This window comes from Myotis lucifugus, unplaced genomic scaffold (assembly GCF_000147115.1).
Source record: "Myotis lucifugus unplaced genomic scaffold, Myoluc2.0 scaffold_176, whole genome shotgun sequence".
NCBI classification, from domain to species: domain Eukaryota; kingdom Metazoa; phylum Chordata; class Mammalia; order Chiroptera; family Vespertilionidae; genus Myotis; species Myotis lucifugus.
This window is the reverse complement of record NW_005871224.1, coordinates 109,383-125,808: the sequence shown is the minus strand read 5'-3', so window position 1 is coordinate 125,808 and position 16,426 is coordinate 109,383. Positions and strand designations below refer to the sequence as shown.

The following is a 16,426-nucleotide window of genomic DNA, read 5'->3' as shown; positions in this document are numbered from 1 at the left end:
TCACAGCCATTGATCTTCAAGCCTACTTGTCCACATTTCCTTATGGGGAAAACACCAAAAGATACAAATTCATGTTATTTTCTGATGTCTTTAGAAAAGTAAGCCTGGAGACCTATCCCATCCCATCCCCTAGCCCTACCAAGGGGAGGGAGTAGAGAAACCCCAAATGTACAAACATAGAGGCACAGTGGTTAGGAACATTCATTTAGATATTCAGACAGATCTAGAATATCTATTTTACTACTTACTGACTGCTTCCATTTTATCCAAATAAACCTTTCTTCACTGATAAAATGGCAAAGACTCAAGGTAAGAGTGTGGATTAAAGGAGACCCTCCTTATTAGTGGGGTGCTGACACCAAGTAAACATTAAAAGTATAGTTCTTATTATAAGTCATCCTCAGGCCCCACTCCAAGTCTTGGTTGTTCTAATTTAGGTTTACTTTGTAGCACTCCTAAGGAACACCAGTTAGTGTACCCGTATTGTAGTCACCTAGGGAACTGTATCCTTACTCTTTTCTAAAGGTTCTTTGCCCACACTGTGTTGCACCCATTTACCTAACAGACCTCTGAACCAGCATTAAGCCCAGAACACATCTACACCAGGTTCTACTAAAGCCAGAAGCTGTGAGACAAGGCCCCTTCCCTAAGGTAGCCCTGTCTAATGGAAGGAAAAGCCATGGAAACAATTCAAACTGGACGAGCAAAGATAAAGATACTGTTCAGTGAAAGATTGAGAAAATGAGAACTGAAGGAAAGCTTTTAATTAATCTGAAAGGATAAACAGGCATAGGGAAAATTTCAAAAGAGAATGGAGAAGATAGACACAAAAAGAAAAAAAAAGAAAGAAAATAGCAGTATTTAATAGATCAAACAATATGACTAAGATACCTGACCCAAGGTTAAGACCAAGCCATAAGGCCCTTGCAATGCCATGCTGAGTTCTGACTTCACCCTATAGGCCATAGGAAAACAAAGGTTATTTTTTCAGTAAAGAGAAGAGATCCAAAAAATCGACTCTCAATGGCCCCAGGAAAGATGGACTGGCAAATGGGTCAATTCAGGACTGGGAAATAAGAGCAGGAAGATTATTCCTAGAGCCCAGGTCTCACCTCCTCCAGAGAGCCTTTTCTGAATCCATAGCCAGATTGCCCCAGAATATCTTACACATAACGGGGTTCAAAACATTAAATTATTATCTAATACAACTGTGTTGACCTCAACAGAAAAGAAAGCACTCCACTCCATTCATATATACATGCCCAGAGACTTCATAAAATCTGCATGTACACGTCTGCTGCATGGTTAAATGAGGAAAAGACATGTGTTTGCTGTGGTTGGGGGAGGAAGGATGAGTCTAATTTGAAATGTGTGAGATAGATGCTTGTGGGACACCTGTGGAGATGTCCGCCAGAAGACAATGGTGCACATTATATTTGGCAATAAGGAGGGTCTCAACTGGAAGTATAAATTTTGAAAATTAAGATTGAGATGGCCCTCGAAGTATTTAAAGTCAGTGGGAGAGCCTGAGGAAAAGTCTGAGAGCCTAAGAAGAGAAGAAAAGGAAAATTTCTAGAAGAGAATGGATGACTAAAAGAGGGACAATGAGAAAAATAGAGAACCACAAAAGGTCCAGATAATTTTGGTCTATCTCAAATATGTTTAAATAAAAACAAGGTGGCAGGCATTAAGTCAGTGCTCAGTAAATTTGTTCAGTATATTTTTGATAATGTTAAGACAAGGACTAAAGGATTAATCAGTTTAGTGTATGCTTGTGTTTCTTTGACTTCTCTGAATTTAATATCAGATGACTAAATCCCATAGTACATAGAAAAATTAGCCCTGACTGGTTTGGCTCAGTGGATAGAGCATGGGCCTGTGGACTGAAGGGTCCCAGGTTCAATTCCAGTCAAGGGCATGTACCTTGTTTGCAGGCACATCCCCAGTAGGGGGTGTGCAGGAGACAGCTGATGGATGTCTCTCTTCGAGTTTCTAACTCTCTATCCCTCTCCTTCCCTCTCTGTAAAAAAATCAATAAAATAAAAAATAAAAATAAAAAGATTATCTGTATATATAAAAGCCTAAGCGACTGTTCGACCGTTCAACTGGTAGCTATAACATGCACTGACCACCAGGGGACAGACGCTCAATGCATAGACATGGAAACGTGGAACAGACTGATGAATCTCAGAGGGAAGAGGGGAGGGGGAGAGCAGTAAGAGATTAACCAAAGATCTTATATGTATACTAGAAGCCCGGTGTACGGATTCGTGCACTGGTGGGGTCCCTCAGCCTGCCCTGCAAGGATTAGGCCAAAACCAGCAGTCCAACATCCCCCAAGGAGTCCCGGATTGCGAGAGGGTGCAGGCCAGGCCAAGGGACCCCAGTGGTGCACGAATTCGTGCACCGGGCCTCTAGTCCTTTAATAAAAAAAGAAGAAGAAACTAGAAAGGTAATTATCCTCTGGTAAAAATGGATAGGACATGATATGTGAATCAATGTGACCTACACTCATGTTTGCTTTGATTATAAACTCAAAAAGTCTGCCTCAATATACCAATTTTTTTTAACCTATGCCCCATCTTGCATTCCAAACTTCATGAATTTAAATTCTTCCTTCAATTGTAGAACTCCAAGAACTTCAATTTGACCTCACATTTCATGTACTTGGCTAAGCAAATTATATGCAAAACTGAATTCTGACAAGCATGTGCCCTAATTAAGATGTTTCAAATACATTTTAAAAGATCATCTGAACAATTTTCACTTCAATTTACAGACTATTCAATAAAACAGATCACCAGTCGTTACAAAGTTAGTCATTAAGCTGTATTTACAATTTAGTTAACAATACCCTAACATTAAAAATAATTCAAATTACTTGAAACACTCAAATCAGACTAGTATTTCCAATAGGCTGATGCTCTCTAAAACCACTAGAGCACAAAACTCAGTATAAATTATGTTTCTGTATACTCTTTCAAGGGGCCCTATTACTTTACCACAACACACATAATTTTAAATACATTAATTCGGTGTATGGACCTTAGTAATAAGAGCCCACTGAGTCTCAGATATATTCTGGATTGGCACTACTTGTTATATTTACTGGTAAATTTATTGAAGGAAAAGATTATTTTCCTACACAGCTTTATAAGTAAACTTTTTTAAACCCTCACAACTTAAACTAAGTTAAAACTATAAAGAATCCCTTCTTAAACCTATTATTTAAATTCCCAAAGTTCAGTAAAATACTGAATCACAAACTGAACAGATTCAATTTAAAAAAATGTAAGGGGAGTTGGAGAATATAGTTGTTGTTTGGGAAGGCTGGCTTCGCCCTTTGTACAACGTGGGCAAAAAGTAGGTGTACAGTTTTGAGTATGCAAAACAGAGTTTATTCTTCTATTATTACTTATTAATTATTGTATTATTTTCCAAATGAACAACTGTAAACCTACTTTTGCGTACCCTGTATATAACTGCATTAAAACTGAAAACAAGAGTGGCTCTTACGTTTTTCAAATCTATCTTCTAAAGTATAATATTGCATAACACAGAAAAAGACACTTTAACAGGAGAAATATCGAATGAGTCATAAATTTGCTTGATAAAAGAAGAAGCAAAAGACTTAAGACAACTACATCAAATGCATTAAAATTAATCTGACAGCCCTGGATGGGTAGCTCAGTTGGTTAGAGCATCGTTCCCATATGCCAAGGTTGCGGGTTCAATCCCCAGTCAGGCACGTACGTATAAGGACCAACCAATCAATGCATAGATGAGTGGAACAACAAATTGATGTTCCTCACTTGCTCTCCTTTTCACTCTCTCTAAAAATCAATTTAAAATTTTTTTAAAATAAAATTAATCTGACAAACTGTATATTTTTAGTAAATTTTCCAAATTAATGGTAAAAGATGTGAAACTGTAATTCAATAGGAACAGATAAATTTGTATTTTGCCTGAGTTTCGAAAGTTCTGATGGCGTAACTATTCCACTCTATTAGAAAGAGCAAGCAGTAAATATCACATCCATACATCATAGTTTCCTGCAATAAATGTTTTTGTATTTTTTAATTTATCCTAAACTAACTCACAATGGGGGGACGGGGAGGCAAACACTTTTCAAATCCCATGTTCTAGTTTTAAGATAAGGAATCAAAGTTTGCCGCAGAGAACAAAAATCTCTATAAGCATTAAAGTTTCAAGGATATAGAAGCCCTTTGTGTATATTCCACTATTTTTATTACCAGCTTACTTTGTTTTAAATGACCTACACTATGGACTCACTAATCACTTCTATATGCTTAGTCACTGGCACAATCCATGTTTCACCTTGGCTTCAATCAAGTATTATTTTATTGTTTATAGCAGTATTAAATGTTGTCCTATAGAAGTATTTCTCCTAGTTCTATTTGAAAGTCTGTATTAGAGAACAAGCAACAACAGACTCATTGACTACATACATACCCAGACTTCTCCAGTAATATTAAACCCCTCAGCCAAGAATGCCTTTTTTATGACAGGTCTGGCCTGGGGAGATGGTAGCAATAATTAATGAAGTGGACCTGTCCTCTGACAGTCTGCCTAACAAAGCAAAGGACCTAAGGGACAATAGACATAAGGGAAGTCGATTAATCTTCCATTTACCCACTCCCACTTGGTTCATCATCACAACTCTCACCTACAGGCACATGAACTTGGGGTGTCAAAAGTAGTTCCCCTGAGAGCTATACCAGCCTATCATTGACTAGGCTCCTCTAGGAAATTATTACTCTGGTAGAATTCTTAAAACACAAGAACTTCCTCTTTGCCTCAGAGAGTAAGAAAACATGTACAACGTAAGTGTAAAGCAATAAATTCTAATCAATGCTGCAAAAGACTGTTATTGTAAAATCAGTAAGCTCAAACTTTCTAAAAACATTTTTTAGAATGGGTTAGCTAATATTAAAAAATTTGCCCATATATGTTCTTAGCTTCCATTCTATTTAAACATTTCTAGAGCAAGTAGTTACTATAATGGAAAAAAAAAATCATATATCTGGACCTAAACCTAAATATGAAAATGGATCCACAGGCACACTCTTAACCATTTTCCAAAGAAATATGTTTAAACGGCTTTACCATGCAGAGCTATGGCTTCCCGGAAGGGTTGCAAATCAGTCTCTACAGATGAGCTAGTTTCCGTTGAAGTAGCTCGGTTAGGGGACACTACAGTCAGTCTTGGGGGAGCTCTAGAGTTTCGTGGTGGAGGAACTTTCCCACACAGGAAGCTGATCAAATCTTCTCTACGAATAGTTCTTCTGCGCTTTTTAACCCAAGCCAACACATCCTTATTGCGTCGCTGATAGCCAATCTGAATTCCAATATCAAAACTTCGCTGATGGGTGTCCACGCTTTCTGTTAGAAAAAAAGAAAATGATACATGATGATCAGTAGAACCATGCTGCATTTAAAAAAAAAATTTTTACAAGTTAACCAAAATGAGTATCATGAAGGATGGAGCTCTCTATATCTATCAGTAATCTATTAAACTGAATTATATTTTTGTTTGTTATACGTGACATTTAATCATAATGTTCTAAATTCAGATAACATATCACATAGTCCTGGAGCTTCTGCCATGTTCTTTACAAAACTTAAATAAAAAGAGGGACTACTTATTAGCCAAATTTCCATCTTTAAATTGCTATTACCTTAAAAAGCTTGCTATGAAACTAGCTCGCTTAATAATGCTAACAATGGGTAAATTATTAAATGTTTACTAGTACTATTTATACTCCGCTTCACCTGAGAAAAGGTTAATACAAATCCGTATCTTGAGAGCGGTACTGCTGTCCCCTTATTGCAAGAGAAAACAGGAATTGAGCGCTGAGTAACTTCATGAAGGTCACAGAATAATATATACAAGAGCTAGAACTTTGCTCAAGAGTCTGTGGTTCTTATCCATTAATCTATACTGCTCTTCAGAAAAAAAAAAGTGAATTCTCATGAATTCTAAATAGGATCATTCAATGGATGACTAAATATTGCGTATCAATCAGGCCTCGCTCACCCAGCAGCATTCACCATGTTATTTTGGAGATGCACTCCTACTGACCAGTTCAGCACTGACCGGGGGAACGTACTGAAAGCAGCAGCAAACTTTTGAGAAACGGGGAAATTAATTCGGATTGACTACTCAACAAAACTGAACAGTACGGTTGAAACAAAAAGGTTTCACTCATTTCCCTAGGTATAGCTTCATTCTACTCCAGTACCCAACAGTTTTCCATAAACTCATAACCATTCCAATTCCAAAAGACCTTGCCTTAAAATTTCTGGCCTCCCAGTCTCCCTGTAGATATTTCCCCCTTATATAAAGAACCAGAATGTTCAAGAAAACAATCCCTGAAATTTATTTTTAGTTGTGCTACTCAAGCAGCAGAAAACCACCAGTATATCTTTAATAGCCCAGCTGGTATGACTCAGTGGTTGAGCATCAACCTATGAATAAGGAGGTCACGGTTCGATTCCTGGTCAGGGCACATGTCTGGGTTGCGGGCTCGATCCCCAGTGTGGGGTGTGCAAGAGGTAGCCGATCAATGATTCTCTCTCATCATTGATGTTTCTCTCTCTCGTCCTCTCCCTTCCTCTCTGAAGTCAATAAAAGGCCAAGAAATGTAGATGATTTTTTGTGATAAGCAAAAATTTGCTTTTACAAAAGATCCAGAGATAAAGAAGAACTACCTGTAATTTTTTAAAAATATTTTTACTAGAGGCCCAATGTATGAAATTCGTGCAAGAGTAGTCCTTCCTTCCCCCGGCTGCCAGCACCGGCTTCCCGCTGGCACCCGAGACCTGAGCTTCCCTCCCGCAGCCGGCAGGCACCCAGGACCCAGGCTTCCTTTGCAGCCCTGGCTTCGTCCGGAAGGTCGTCTGGAAAGATGTTTGGTCTATAATTAGCATATTACACTTTTATTATTACAGATTGATTTCAGAGAGGAAAGGATGGGGGGGGGAGAGAAACATCAGAGAATCATTGATCAGTTGCCTTCCGCCCACCCTACAACGGGATCAAGCCCACAATCCAGGCATGTGCCCTCACCAGGATTTGGATTGTGACCTTCTGTTTCATAGATCAACATTCAACCACTGAGCATGCGGCCCAGCATGGCCATTTTTTCTTTTTAAATCCCTTGTCTGCTAAAGATAGATTCTGAAAGGAGTAGCAATAATCAATGAAGAGCGGTGTCCCAAAAAGAAAAACAAGAATTCAGACATCACAGAGGCTCTTAAACTGTATGAATTTCTATTATTAAAAAAAGATGGCAAAGAGGGCAACACAAGCAGAACATTATTACAAGTTATTCCTGCCGAAACCAGTTTGGCTCAGTGGATAGAGCGTCGGCCTGCGGACTGAAAGGTCCCAGGTTTGATTCCGGTCAAGGGCATGTACCTTGGTTGTGGGCACATCCCTGATGGGAGATGTGCAGGAGGCAGCTGATCGATGTTTCTCTCTCATCCATGTTTCTAACTCTCTATCTCTCTCCCTTCCTCTCTGTAAAAAGTCAGTAAAATATATTTTAAAAAAAAGTTATTCCTTACCAGATGATCATTCCTTATTGCTAAAAAGTTAAAAAGAAAAAGGGAAGTTGTCCATGGGAGCACTCTTAAAAATATTAAAACTCCATCCCAATTTTGAAAAAGTAGACTCTAATTTTACAGATATAAAAAGCAGCTCAAGAATGAAGTCATTTCTCCAGTATTTCACTACCAGAATAATGGCCAACTTACATGAATCAATGTCTTCTGATTTCTCATTTCACATAAACAAAAAGGAAGTATGAACTCCATCTTAAAGGCAAATTGTATTTAAGAGGACAATAGAGCACTTTTCCACCTCTCAATCTTAAAGACTTAGATGAAGCCACCCCTTAGAGGAGTAGATAAAAATTCTAAGATGACCTTGTTAAGCTGTGTCTAGACCTTAAGTTTTCTGAAGAAATTGAAGCATTTTAAGAGAAATCAAGTCATCAAGAAAACTAAGCCCATCCCAAAGAAGGGAGAAGAAGAAACACAAAATATATGAACCTAGAGCAGTGATGGCGAACCTATGACACACGTGTCAGAGGTGACACGCAAACTCATTTTCTTGGTTGATTTTTCTTTGTTAAATGGCATTTAAATATATGAAATAAATATCAAAAATACAAGTCTTTGTTTTACTATGGTTGCAAATATCAAAAAATTTCTATATGTGACATGGCACCAGAGTTAAGTTAGGGTTTTTCAAAATGCTGACACGCCGAGCTCAAAAGGTTCGCCATCACTGGCCTAGAGCAACCAGGTTTCTAAAAACCTGCCCTACACCTAAAAGAATTGTAATCAAGTTCATAACTGGAGAAGCTTCTCTTTTTCCAAACACAATGACTAAGGAAATTTCATTTTTCAAGAACTAAATGGAGGTAAGCCCAGAACTAGATATACAGAGGGGGAAAAGTTGGAAGCATGAAAGGGACACAACAAGCCCAAAGCAGGCTTTGATGGCACAAAGATGAAGCAGACATGTAAATGTACATCTGACAAAACAGACAGCAAAAAAGAGAAGCTACACCTGCTACAAACCTTCAGTAAGGTGGTTTAGTTTAAAGAAACTGACAATCCAGGAAAGAAAGAGGTTGGCAAACAAAGTTTTGGTTTGTTCTGATTAAAGGCACAAGAAAGTCTCAAAATTTAGATCTGCAAGAGGCTGATGATTTAATCAGATTTGAAGAAAATTGGAAAACTCAATATTCACTGGTTTAGATGAGTTAAATAACTAGTTGTGAACTTCTTTTATAGTGTATGCAACTGACAAATCATTTCATCTCAAAAATTCTGCACAAGTCTCAATATCCAAACCAAGAGCACACTAAAAATTAGGCATTTTGTGACTTTTACCTACTAGAAGATAGAGTAGAAGGAAAGCAGATATAACACTTAAGGTCTTCAGGTACACACTTTTGCATTGCCTGGACATAGCTTAGTTTTATACCATTAACAACATCTCCTGAAAACAAATCCAATTACTTTACCACCCAGATTAATCCAATCTGTTATTTTCCCTAAATAGAAAAATCTCATGTTGACACTAAAGCATTTAAAATATAGTCCTATGTTTAGGACTTCAGCTACTTGGTTGAAAATAAAAACCCTCCCGAAATACCTTGAACTAAGTAGGAAAAACCTAAATGCTTATTTGGAGAATCTTAGGCATGGCTAGACTAGCTTTTAATTTAAATCGCAGGTTAGACACACAGGATGACCTCCTGAAAACTCTCAGCTAGACTGCTTTGAATACATCTGAACCCTGACAATATTACCCAAATTCTCAAATTACAACTCAAAGAAACAGTGGGGGACAGTCTTTGGTCCAACACCATCTGACACCAATGTCACCATGGAAAAGGGCCATTAAGCTTGAAGGTTAGGCAAACCCCAAGGGCATCACAAAATGTCAATCTAACCTTTAATCATAACACATTCATATCCTCATTCAAGAAATACTGATTCGTGGCAGTCAGATGTCCCACATTTCATATTTTTAAAAAAATGTTTGTATATAAGCAGCTGAAATTTTAATTTGAGAGATTTTTAGAAGTCTAATCCTCCCACCACTGGAATGGGGCAGTTGGCAAATGATGATTTCTGAGGTAAAGACCAAATGCAACACTTCCTTACATGATACTGACAAAATTAATCAGATTTCACTATTCATTGTTTTTCTGATACTCACAAACCTTATGAGTCCACCAAAGCAAATATTCCAATTTCATAAACTGAGGAACTGTCACTGAGGCTCCAAGGGCCTTACCCAAAGTTAGGTGGCACAGTTACTTCTACAAGGTATTTCTTCCTCAACAACAGAGAAGCCATTTTCCATTCTCCTTAGAGCAGGGGTGGGGAACGTAAGGCCCGATAAATCATTTGATCTGGCCTTGCCAAAGCACTAGGGGTGAGTTAATTGTTTGATCAAATATAGCAGGCTAATTTTTAAGTTAACTGTATATGGCCCTCGAATAATGTTATAAATATCCAAATGGCCCTTGTAATGTTATAAACATCCAAATGGCCCTTGGCACAAAAAAAGGGTTCCCCACCCCTGCCTTAGAGGATCTACAAACCAGAAGAGCACACCACTACATCAAAGCAACTCTTCAAAGGAATACTTAAGAATCAAATCTGCACTAACCCAACAGTCTGGGGGGGAGGGGATAATCAAAAACAAAGATTTGGCCCTGCTCGTGTGCCTCAGCTCAGTCGTTGAAATGTCGACCCATGCACTAAAAGGTTACTGGTTGGATTCCCGATCAGGGCACATGCCTGGGTTTCAGGCTTATTCCCCAGTGTGGGACATGCATTATTGATGTTTTGAGCTCTCTCTCCCTTTCCTTCCCTCTCTAAAATAATAAAAAAACTTTTTTTTTTTAAAAAGAAACAAAGATCTGAGTCATAGCCAAAATAAAATTGTTTTAAGAAAATAACTATGTATCCCCCAAAGAGGTAGTATCCAAAAATAAGCACTAACTTCTAGCTAATTACATGTTTACTTAATCTTCACCTACACACAAAACAAAGGGCAGGAACCAAGGAAGAATCATTGCAGCCACAGTTGCCTGGCATCCCATCCTTCTTCCTTTTCTAAAGGCCCTCCAAGTTTTTGTTTGAATAGCTCTTGGGGAAGCTTCTGCAGCAAATTTGCTCAAGGGGTGGAACATGTGGTTTAGTCCTTAACACCTTTCATACCGCTCACAAGCTTTCTCTTGTTTCTCGCGCCATCTGTTAAGGACCGCTCATGAGTTTTCTCGTTTTTCACGCGCCATCTATTATGGACCTTAGATGTCAACACACTGTCTTGTCCACATTGAATGAAGCGATCTCATTGGTGGAAACCGTGCAGGTCAATCTACGAAAAACTATATAATTGCACAAACCCATAAAGTATTGCAGTTACATTGTATTTTGGTCATTTGAATAGTCATGGTCTTCAAGTTCCTGGCGCTTTTAGAAATGCCCTCTCTCAGAAAAAGGAAGGAAACCAATGAAACTGATACACTTCCTTTCGTGTTGTTCCATTCTAAGGAAAACGATGAAATGGACAAAAAAAGTAGTGCTGTACCTTATAAACTGTGGACTTTTCAATTCATTTAGAGTGTATAACGTCCTCAATCCACAAGCAAAAATGAAGTATAAACAGTTTCTGCTATCGGTGGCGAGAGACTAACGGATGACAATAACGAAGGCTCTCCGGAACCAGAGACAAATCTGTCCAGCCCTTCCCCTGGGGGTGCAAGGAGAGCACCTCGTAAAGATCCACCCAAAAGGTTGTCAGGTGATATGAAGCAGCATGAACCTACGTGTATTCCAGCGAGTGGAAAGAAAAAATTTCCTACGAGAGCCTGCAGAGTTTGTGCCGCCCATAGAAAAAGGAGCGAATCTAGATACTTATGTAAATTTTGTTTGGTCCCTCCTCATAGAGGAAAATGTTTTACGCAGTACCATACGTTAAAAAAGTACTAGGAACTTTAATTGTTTTTGTAAATAAAAATGTTATAATTATTGAAAAACAACACCTAAAGTGCATTATGATCTGTAGTTATGATGATTTAAATAACGTGCATTTTTGCACAAAAACGTGCGGTCCCTGGCGTATGTCTTAGAGATTTCTATGCGGTACGAAATGTGTTAATCTGCACAATCCCAAACTGTGGCTATGATGCTGAGCTCTGAGTAAGCATGTGACCCAATTTTGGCCAAGAAACTGTAGAAGTCATTTGCTAGTAGCTCCTGGGGAAAAAACTTTCCCAGCTCTTCTAAGCTTTACTGAGTGGCTCTAAGATGTGAGTTGCCAACTTACTGTAATTAGCCCGAAGACAAAGCTCATACATACATGTGTGAGTACACAAGAGTGCAGAGCTGCAGAGCCAGGGAGACAGCCACTGAATTCAGTCAACCTCACCCTCCAAGTGAGGAGCCAATCCATGTCCATACCATTGAAGCCAGCCTAACTTGTATTTTTCTGGTTATTTGCTGCCAAAACATCCTTTTACACATTAAGTAAAATTATTGTCTTCTATAAGAACTTACAAACAGCCCTAACCGGTTTGGCACAGTGGATAGAGCATCGGCCTCCGGACTGAAAGGTCCCAGGTTCCATTCCGGCCAAGGGCATATACCTTGGTTGCGGGCACATCCCCAATAGGAGGTGTCTCAGGAGACAGCTGATCGACGTTTCTCTCTCATCCATGCTTCTAACTCTCTATCCCTCTCCCTTCCTCTCTGTAAAAAATCAATAAAATGTATTTTTTTAAAAAAAACAACTTACAAACACCCCTAGCCCAGTGGTCGGCAAACTCATTAGTCAACAGAGCCAAATATCAACAGTACAACGATTGAAATTTCTTTTGAGAGCCAAATTTTTTAAACAAACTATATAGGTAGGTACATTGTTATTAACTTAGTGTACTCCACACTCAAGGGGCCAAAGAGCTACATGTGGCTCGCGAGCTGCAGTTGATAGAGCATCGGCCTCTGGACTGGGTTCGATTCCAGGCATGCCCAGGTTGTGGGCTCAATCCCCAGTAGGAGGCATGCAGGAGGTAGCTGATCAATGATTCTCTCTCATCATTGATGTTTCTATCTCTCTCCCTCTCCTTTCCTCTCTGAAATCAATAAAAATATATTTTTAAAAAATTACAGACAGAATCTAATAACAATATTAGGAATAACTTAGGCCACTACTGCTCCTTATAAGTTTAATACAATTTAAGACAGAGTTTCTAATTGTGATCCATACTAAGGCATTTTGTACAAAGTCTTAAAGTTCAATAGTTTTTGCAGCAAGGATAGTCACAAACAAGCTCCAAAAATTGTAAAAAGCTGAAATCCCAGTATCTGTCTTCAGGTAGCATATGCTCGTCTGCCCGTTTGCTCGTCTGCCCGTTTCCTTATACATCAATCCACAGATTTTCAGTATGTTCAGTTCACTTTCAGTTTATATGTATATATATTTGTGTGTGTGTGTGTATAATACAGATATATCCAAAATGGCCCACTGTAGTGAGACAACATATTATAAACAGAATTTAGCACCAAGATGTCTCAAAAAGCATACTATTTTTCACCTGAAAATTTTATTATACTTAGCCATTTTAGGGGAAAATGAAGTAAAGTACACACCATGAAGTTTATTCCAACACAAGAAAAAAAGTATAGACAAAAAATAAATTAGAATATCTTCCCTTCCTCTTCAGTACTGCCCACAGCCAGAAACATCTGAAAAAATAAAACCTGATCACCAAAAGTCAGCCCTAACACTTGAATACTCACTATATGCCAGCACTAAACTAAGAGCTTTGTACTAAGCTGTGAATACTAATCCCCACCACTTACAGTTAAGAAAATGAAGGAGCACAATGGGGAAACATCTTGCTCCACTGTCTGTCTCCAGGAGTTTACAGCTATGTTATATTAAGTCTAAATTCTGAACTCAGATAATCCAGCAGTAGACTCCATAAGGTTGCTGGCCTGGGGCAAATACTATTAACAGGGAGACCAGAAACATCTTTAATATAAACAATAGCAAGAGAAAGCTCTCAACATGTGGTAGAACTCAGCATGCAACTGAAGTTTCAGAAGCAGTTTTAAAATGTGAAGAAGCAAACAAGGCATAGCATAAAAAAAAGAATTAAAGAAGAAAAACCTTCACAAACTGAGAGAAACAAAGTGGCTCTACAGGTTAAGATCAAAAGCACTAGCTTATAGGGGCTGATGAAGAGCTGAGCACCAGCTGACACCTCAGTCTGACCATGTGAGGCTCCTAGGATGGCCTTGTCCTAGAAGACAACCTGAACAAGTAGCCCTATGAAGGAGGAATCTGGAATTAGATAAGGAGAATATGTACTTTCCTAAAGAAGAGTCAAAAGACAGAGACTGGAAATCAATCACCCAAGAAAATGTGGTGGGTGGGTGGTGGATTTAAGAAGCAACACACAGGCTTGGCCAGTATTTCCCAGTAAGCATCAACCTGGAATATATTAAAATGATCTCAGTAACTTTTTACTCCCTTTAGTTGCAGACATCAAAAAATGCACTAGACTAGGCAAAGGAGACACAACCTGACTGAATATTGAACGAACATCGCCCTCTTTAGAGTTATCAAATCAACATAAAACCGAGAACCAGCAAGAGTTATCAAATCAACATAAAAACAAGAACCAGCATCAGGATTTTCCTTCCCCTTTCCAAAAAAGGCTGGCAAAGTCTGGCCCTACTTTGTGGAGAAGGAAGCATGCACTCCATTTTGTTGAATTCTGTCCACACTGAGGGGGCATATCCCAACTCACCCTTCTCCAAATCCTTCCAACTACATTTTCTGCCTAACCAACATAATGTTCAATTTTTCATAAGACCACAGGGGCCCTCTTCTAGGCTTGTACCTCATTTCTGACCTTCCAATGTGCTCACATTTTTAGAGATTATGAAGAAGTTGGTGAATGTACCAAGCTACCCCTAGGCTGCAAAATGAGCCATTTTTTAGCTTGCTAGGTTAATTGCTTAATCATACAAAATACAGGAGCACCACCCAATTAAAAAGATCCCCTCAAATTGCCCCCCTGTAAATTACATTTAAATAATCAGAACTGTGAACATTCTGATTGAAATTTACCACTACTTAATGCTGCATACACTTGTGACACTACCTTGCCAATTTTATTAGACCTATTTAGGGTATTCAATTATTCCCATAGTTGAATTGTGTTCTCTACACCACACCCTGAAAAGGAATAACAATGTAATTGCAGAGCACTATCCATACTCTCCTTAAATCAGATAAAAAATGTTGCTACACTACCAAACTCCACAAACCACAACTTACCTTTTCTATCAGGTACAAAGGAATACATTTAACAAAAATAAAATACAAAGAGTAATTCAGTCTAACAATTCAGCATTTGCAATTCAGCATTTGCAATAATGCAAGAACCTCAGGTGATGTTTATTTCTAAATAAATGACTATTACATTGTTTCTGAACAAATAAAACTAATAGACTTTTTGTAAATCAAGTAATCAAAATGGAGATTTCAAAGTTCAGCTTCTAAGCCCATCTACTTATATGAAGAATTTGCACTAAAGAAAACTGCCAGCTTTAGCCCTAAAGAAGTAGAATCTTGTAGACAAGAGCACCAAAAACTAAAAAAAAAAAATAATAATAATAATAAAACTAGAAAACATTCCTATTTCTGTATAACTTAGGCCAGTGGTCGGCAAACTGCGGCTCCTCCACAAAATACCGACTTCTGCACATGGGCCACGAAGTTTCAATCGCACTGTACATGCGCGTCCGCACGTGGTATTTTGTGGAAGAGCCACACTCAAGGGGCCAAAGAGCTGCATGTGGCTCGCGAGCCGCAGTTTGCCGACCACTGACCTAGGCAAACCTGGCACATACAAGGCACTAAAAATGTGTTGCCTTCCCCTTTAAATAAAAAGCCAATTGCAACAAGCAAACGGATACCCCATGGTACCATCATACAACAGAAAGCTACTCAACAAAACGAAAAAGAAAAAAAGGCACTGAGCTATTTATTAATGCATGCAACGTGAACTCAATCTCAGCAAAAGAAGTCATACACAAAAGGCTGCATACTGTAAGGTTCTATTTATGAAATTATGGAAACAGGAAAAACCATGTATTCAACAATCAGATCAGTGGTTGCTTAGGGACTGTGGTGGAGATAGAATTTCTTAACAGTGTTTGTCAAGCTCAAGCTTACATCTTTTAAAGGATAATTTTAAAGCATGTAAGTTATACCCCAAGAAATCCGAGTATTTTAAAAAATGAGTTCTATGTCTTACTTCAAATTTCCCTGTCTGGATGAAACCAAGAGCCATCCCAGAGAATATTCCAGACCCTCAAGCACTAATGGATGTTAGCAAACTACTCAGGGATCAAAATTTAAGGAACTCACCCTGGCTGATGTAGTTCTGAGCATCAGGCAGGTTAGTTCTTACCTGGGTTGTAGGTAATGTGCAGGGGAAGCAACCAATTGACAGTCTCTCTCATATCTGTTTCTGTTAATCTCCCTCCCTCCCTTCCACTCTCTCTAGAAAAATCAATGGAAAAATATCCTCAGATGAGGATTAACAATAAAATCAAAGTTGATCACTGGGGCACGTTTTAATTGATTCCCTTTTCTTGATAAGCCTGGACTATCAGTTCCTCATTCCCTAAAATTAACATTTTACTCACCAGTTTCAGTTTAAATTCTCAAAAAAATGCAAATTCTACCCACAAAATCTCACAATAGAGAAGTATTTTTCTTATAGAATGCTACCATCATTTGTACATTCTTACACACACAAAAAAGAATCTGAGAATCAAGTCACTCCACAGCCTA

The 16,426-nt window shown here is 38.5% G+C and overlaps 1 protein-coding gene across 1 annotated transcript in view; it reads right to left on the bottom strand.

Moving 5' to 3' along the window:
• Positions 1-16,426, bottom strand: part of CUNH16orf72 (chromosome unknown C16orf72 homolog) — a gene marked incomplete at its 5' end in the record, with an annotated part of 28,404 nt that overhangs the window by 10,843 nt on the left and 1,135 nt on the right. Inside the window, one exon of the mRNA XM_023760208.1 lies at positions 5,128-5,403. Within this exon, the coding sequence (XP_023615976.1) occupies positions 5,128-5,403 (276 nt within the window). The remainder of the gene's footprint in view (positions 1-5,127; positions 5,404-16,426) is intronic.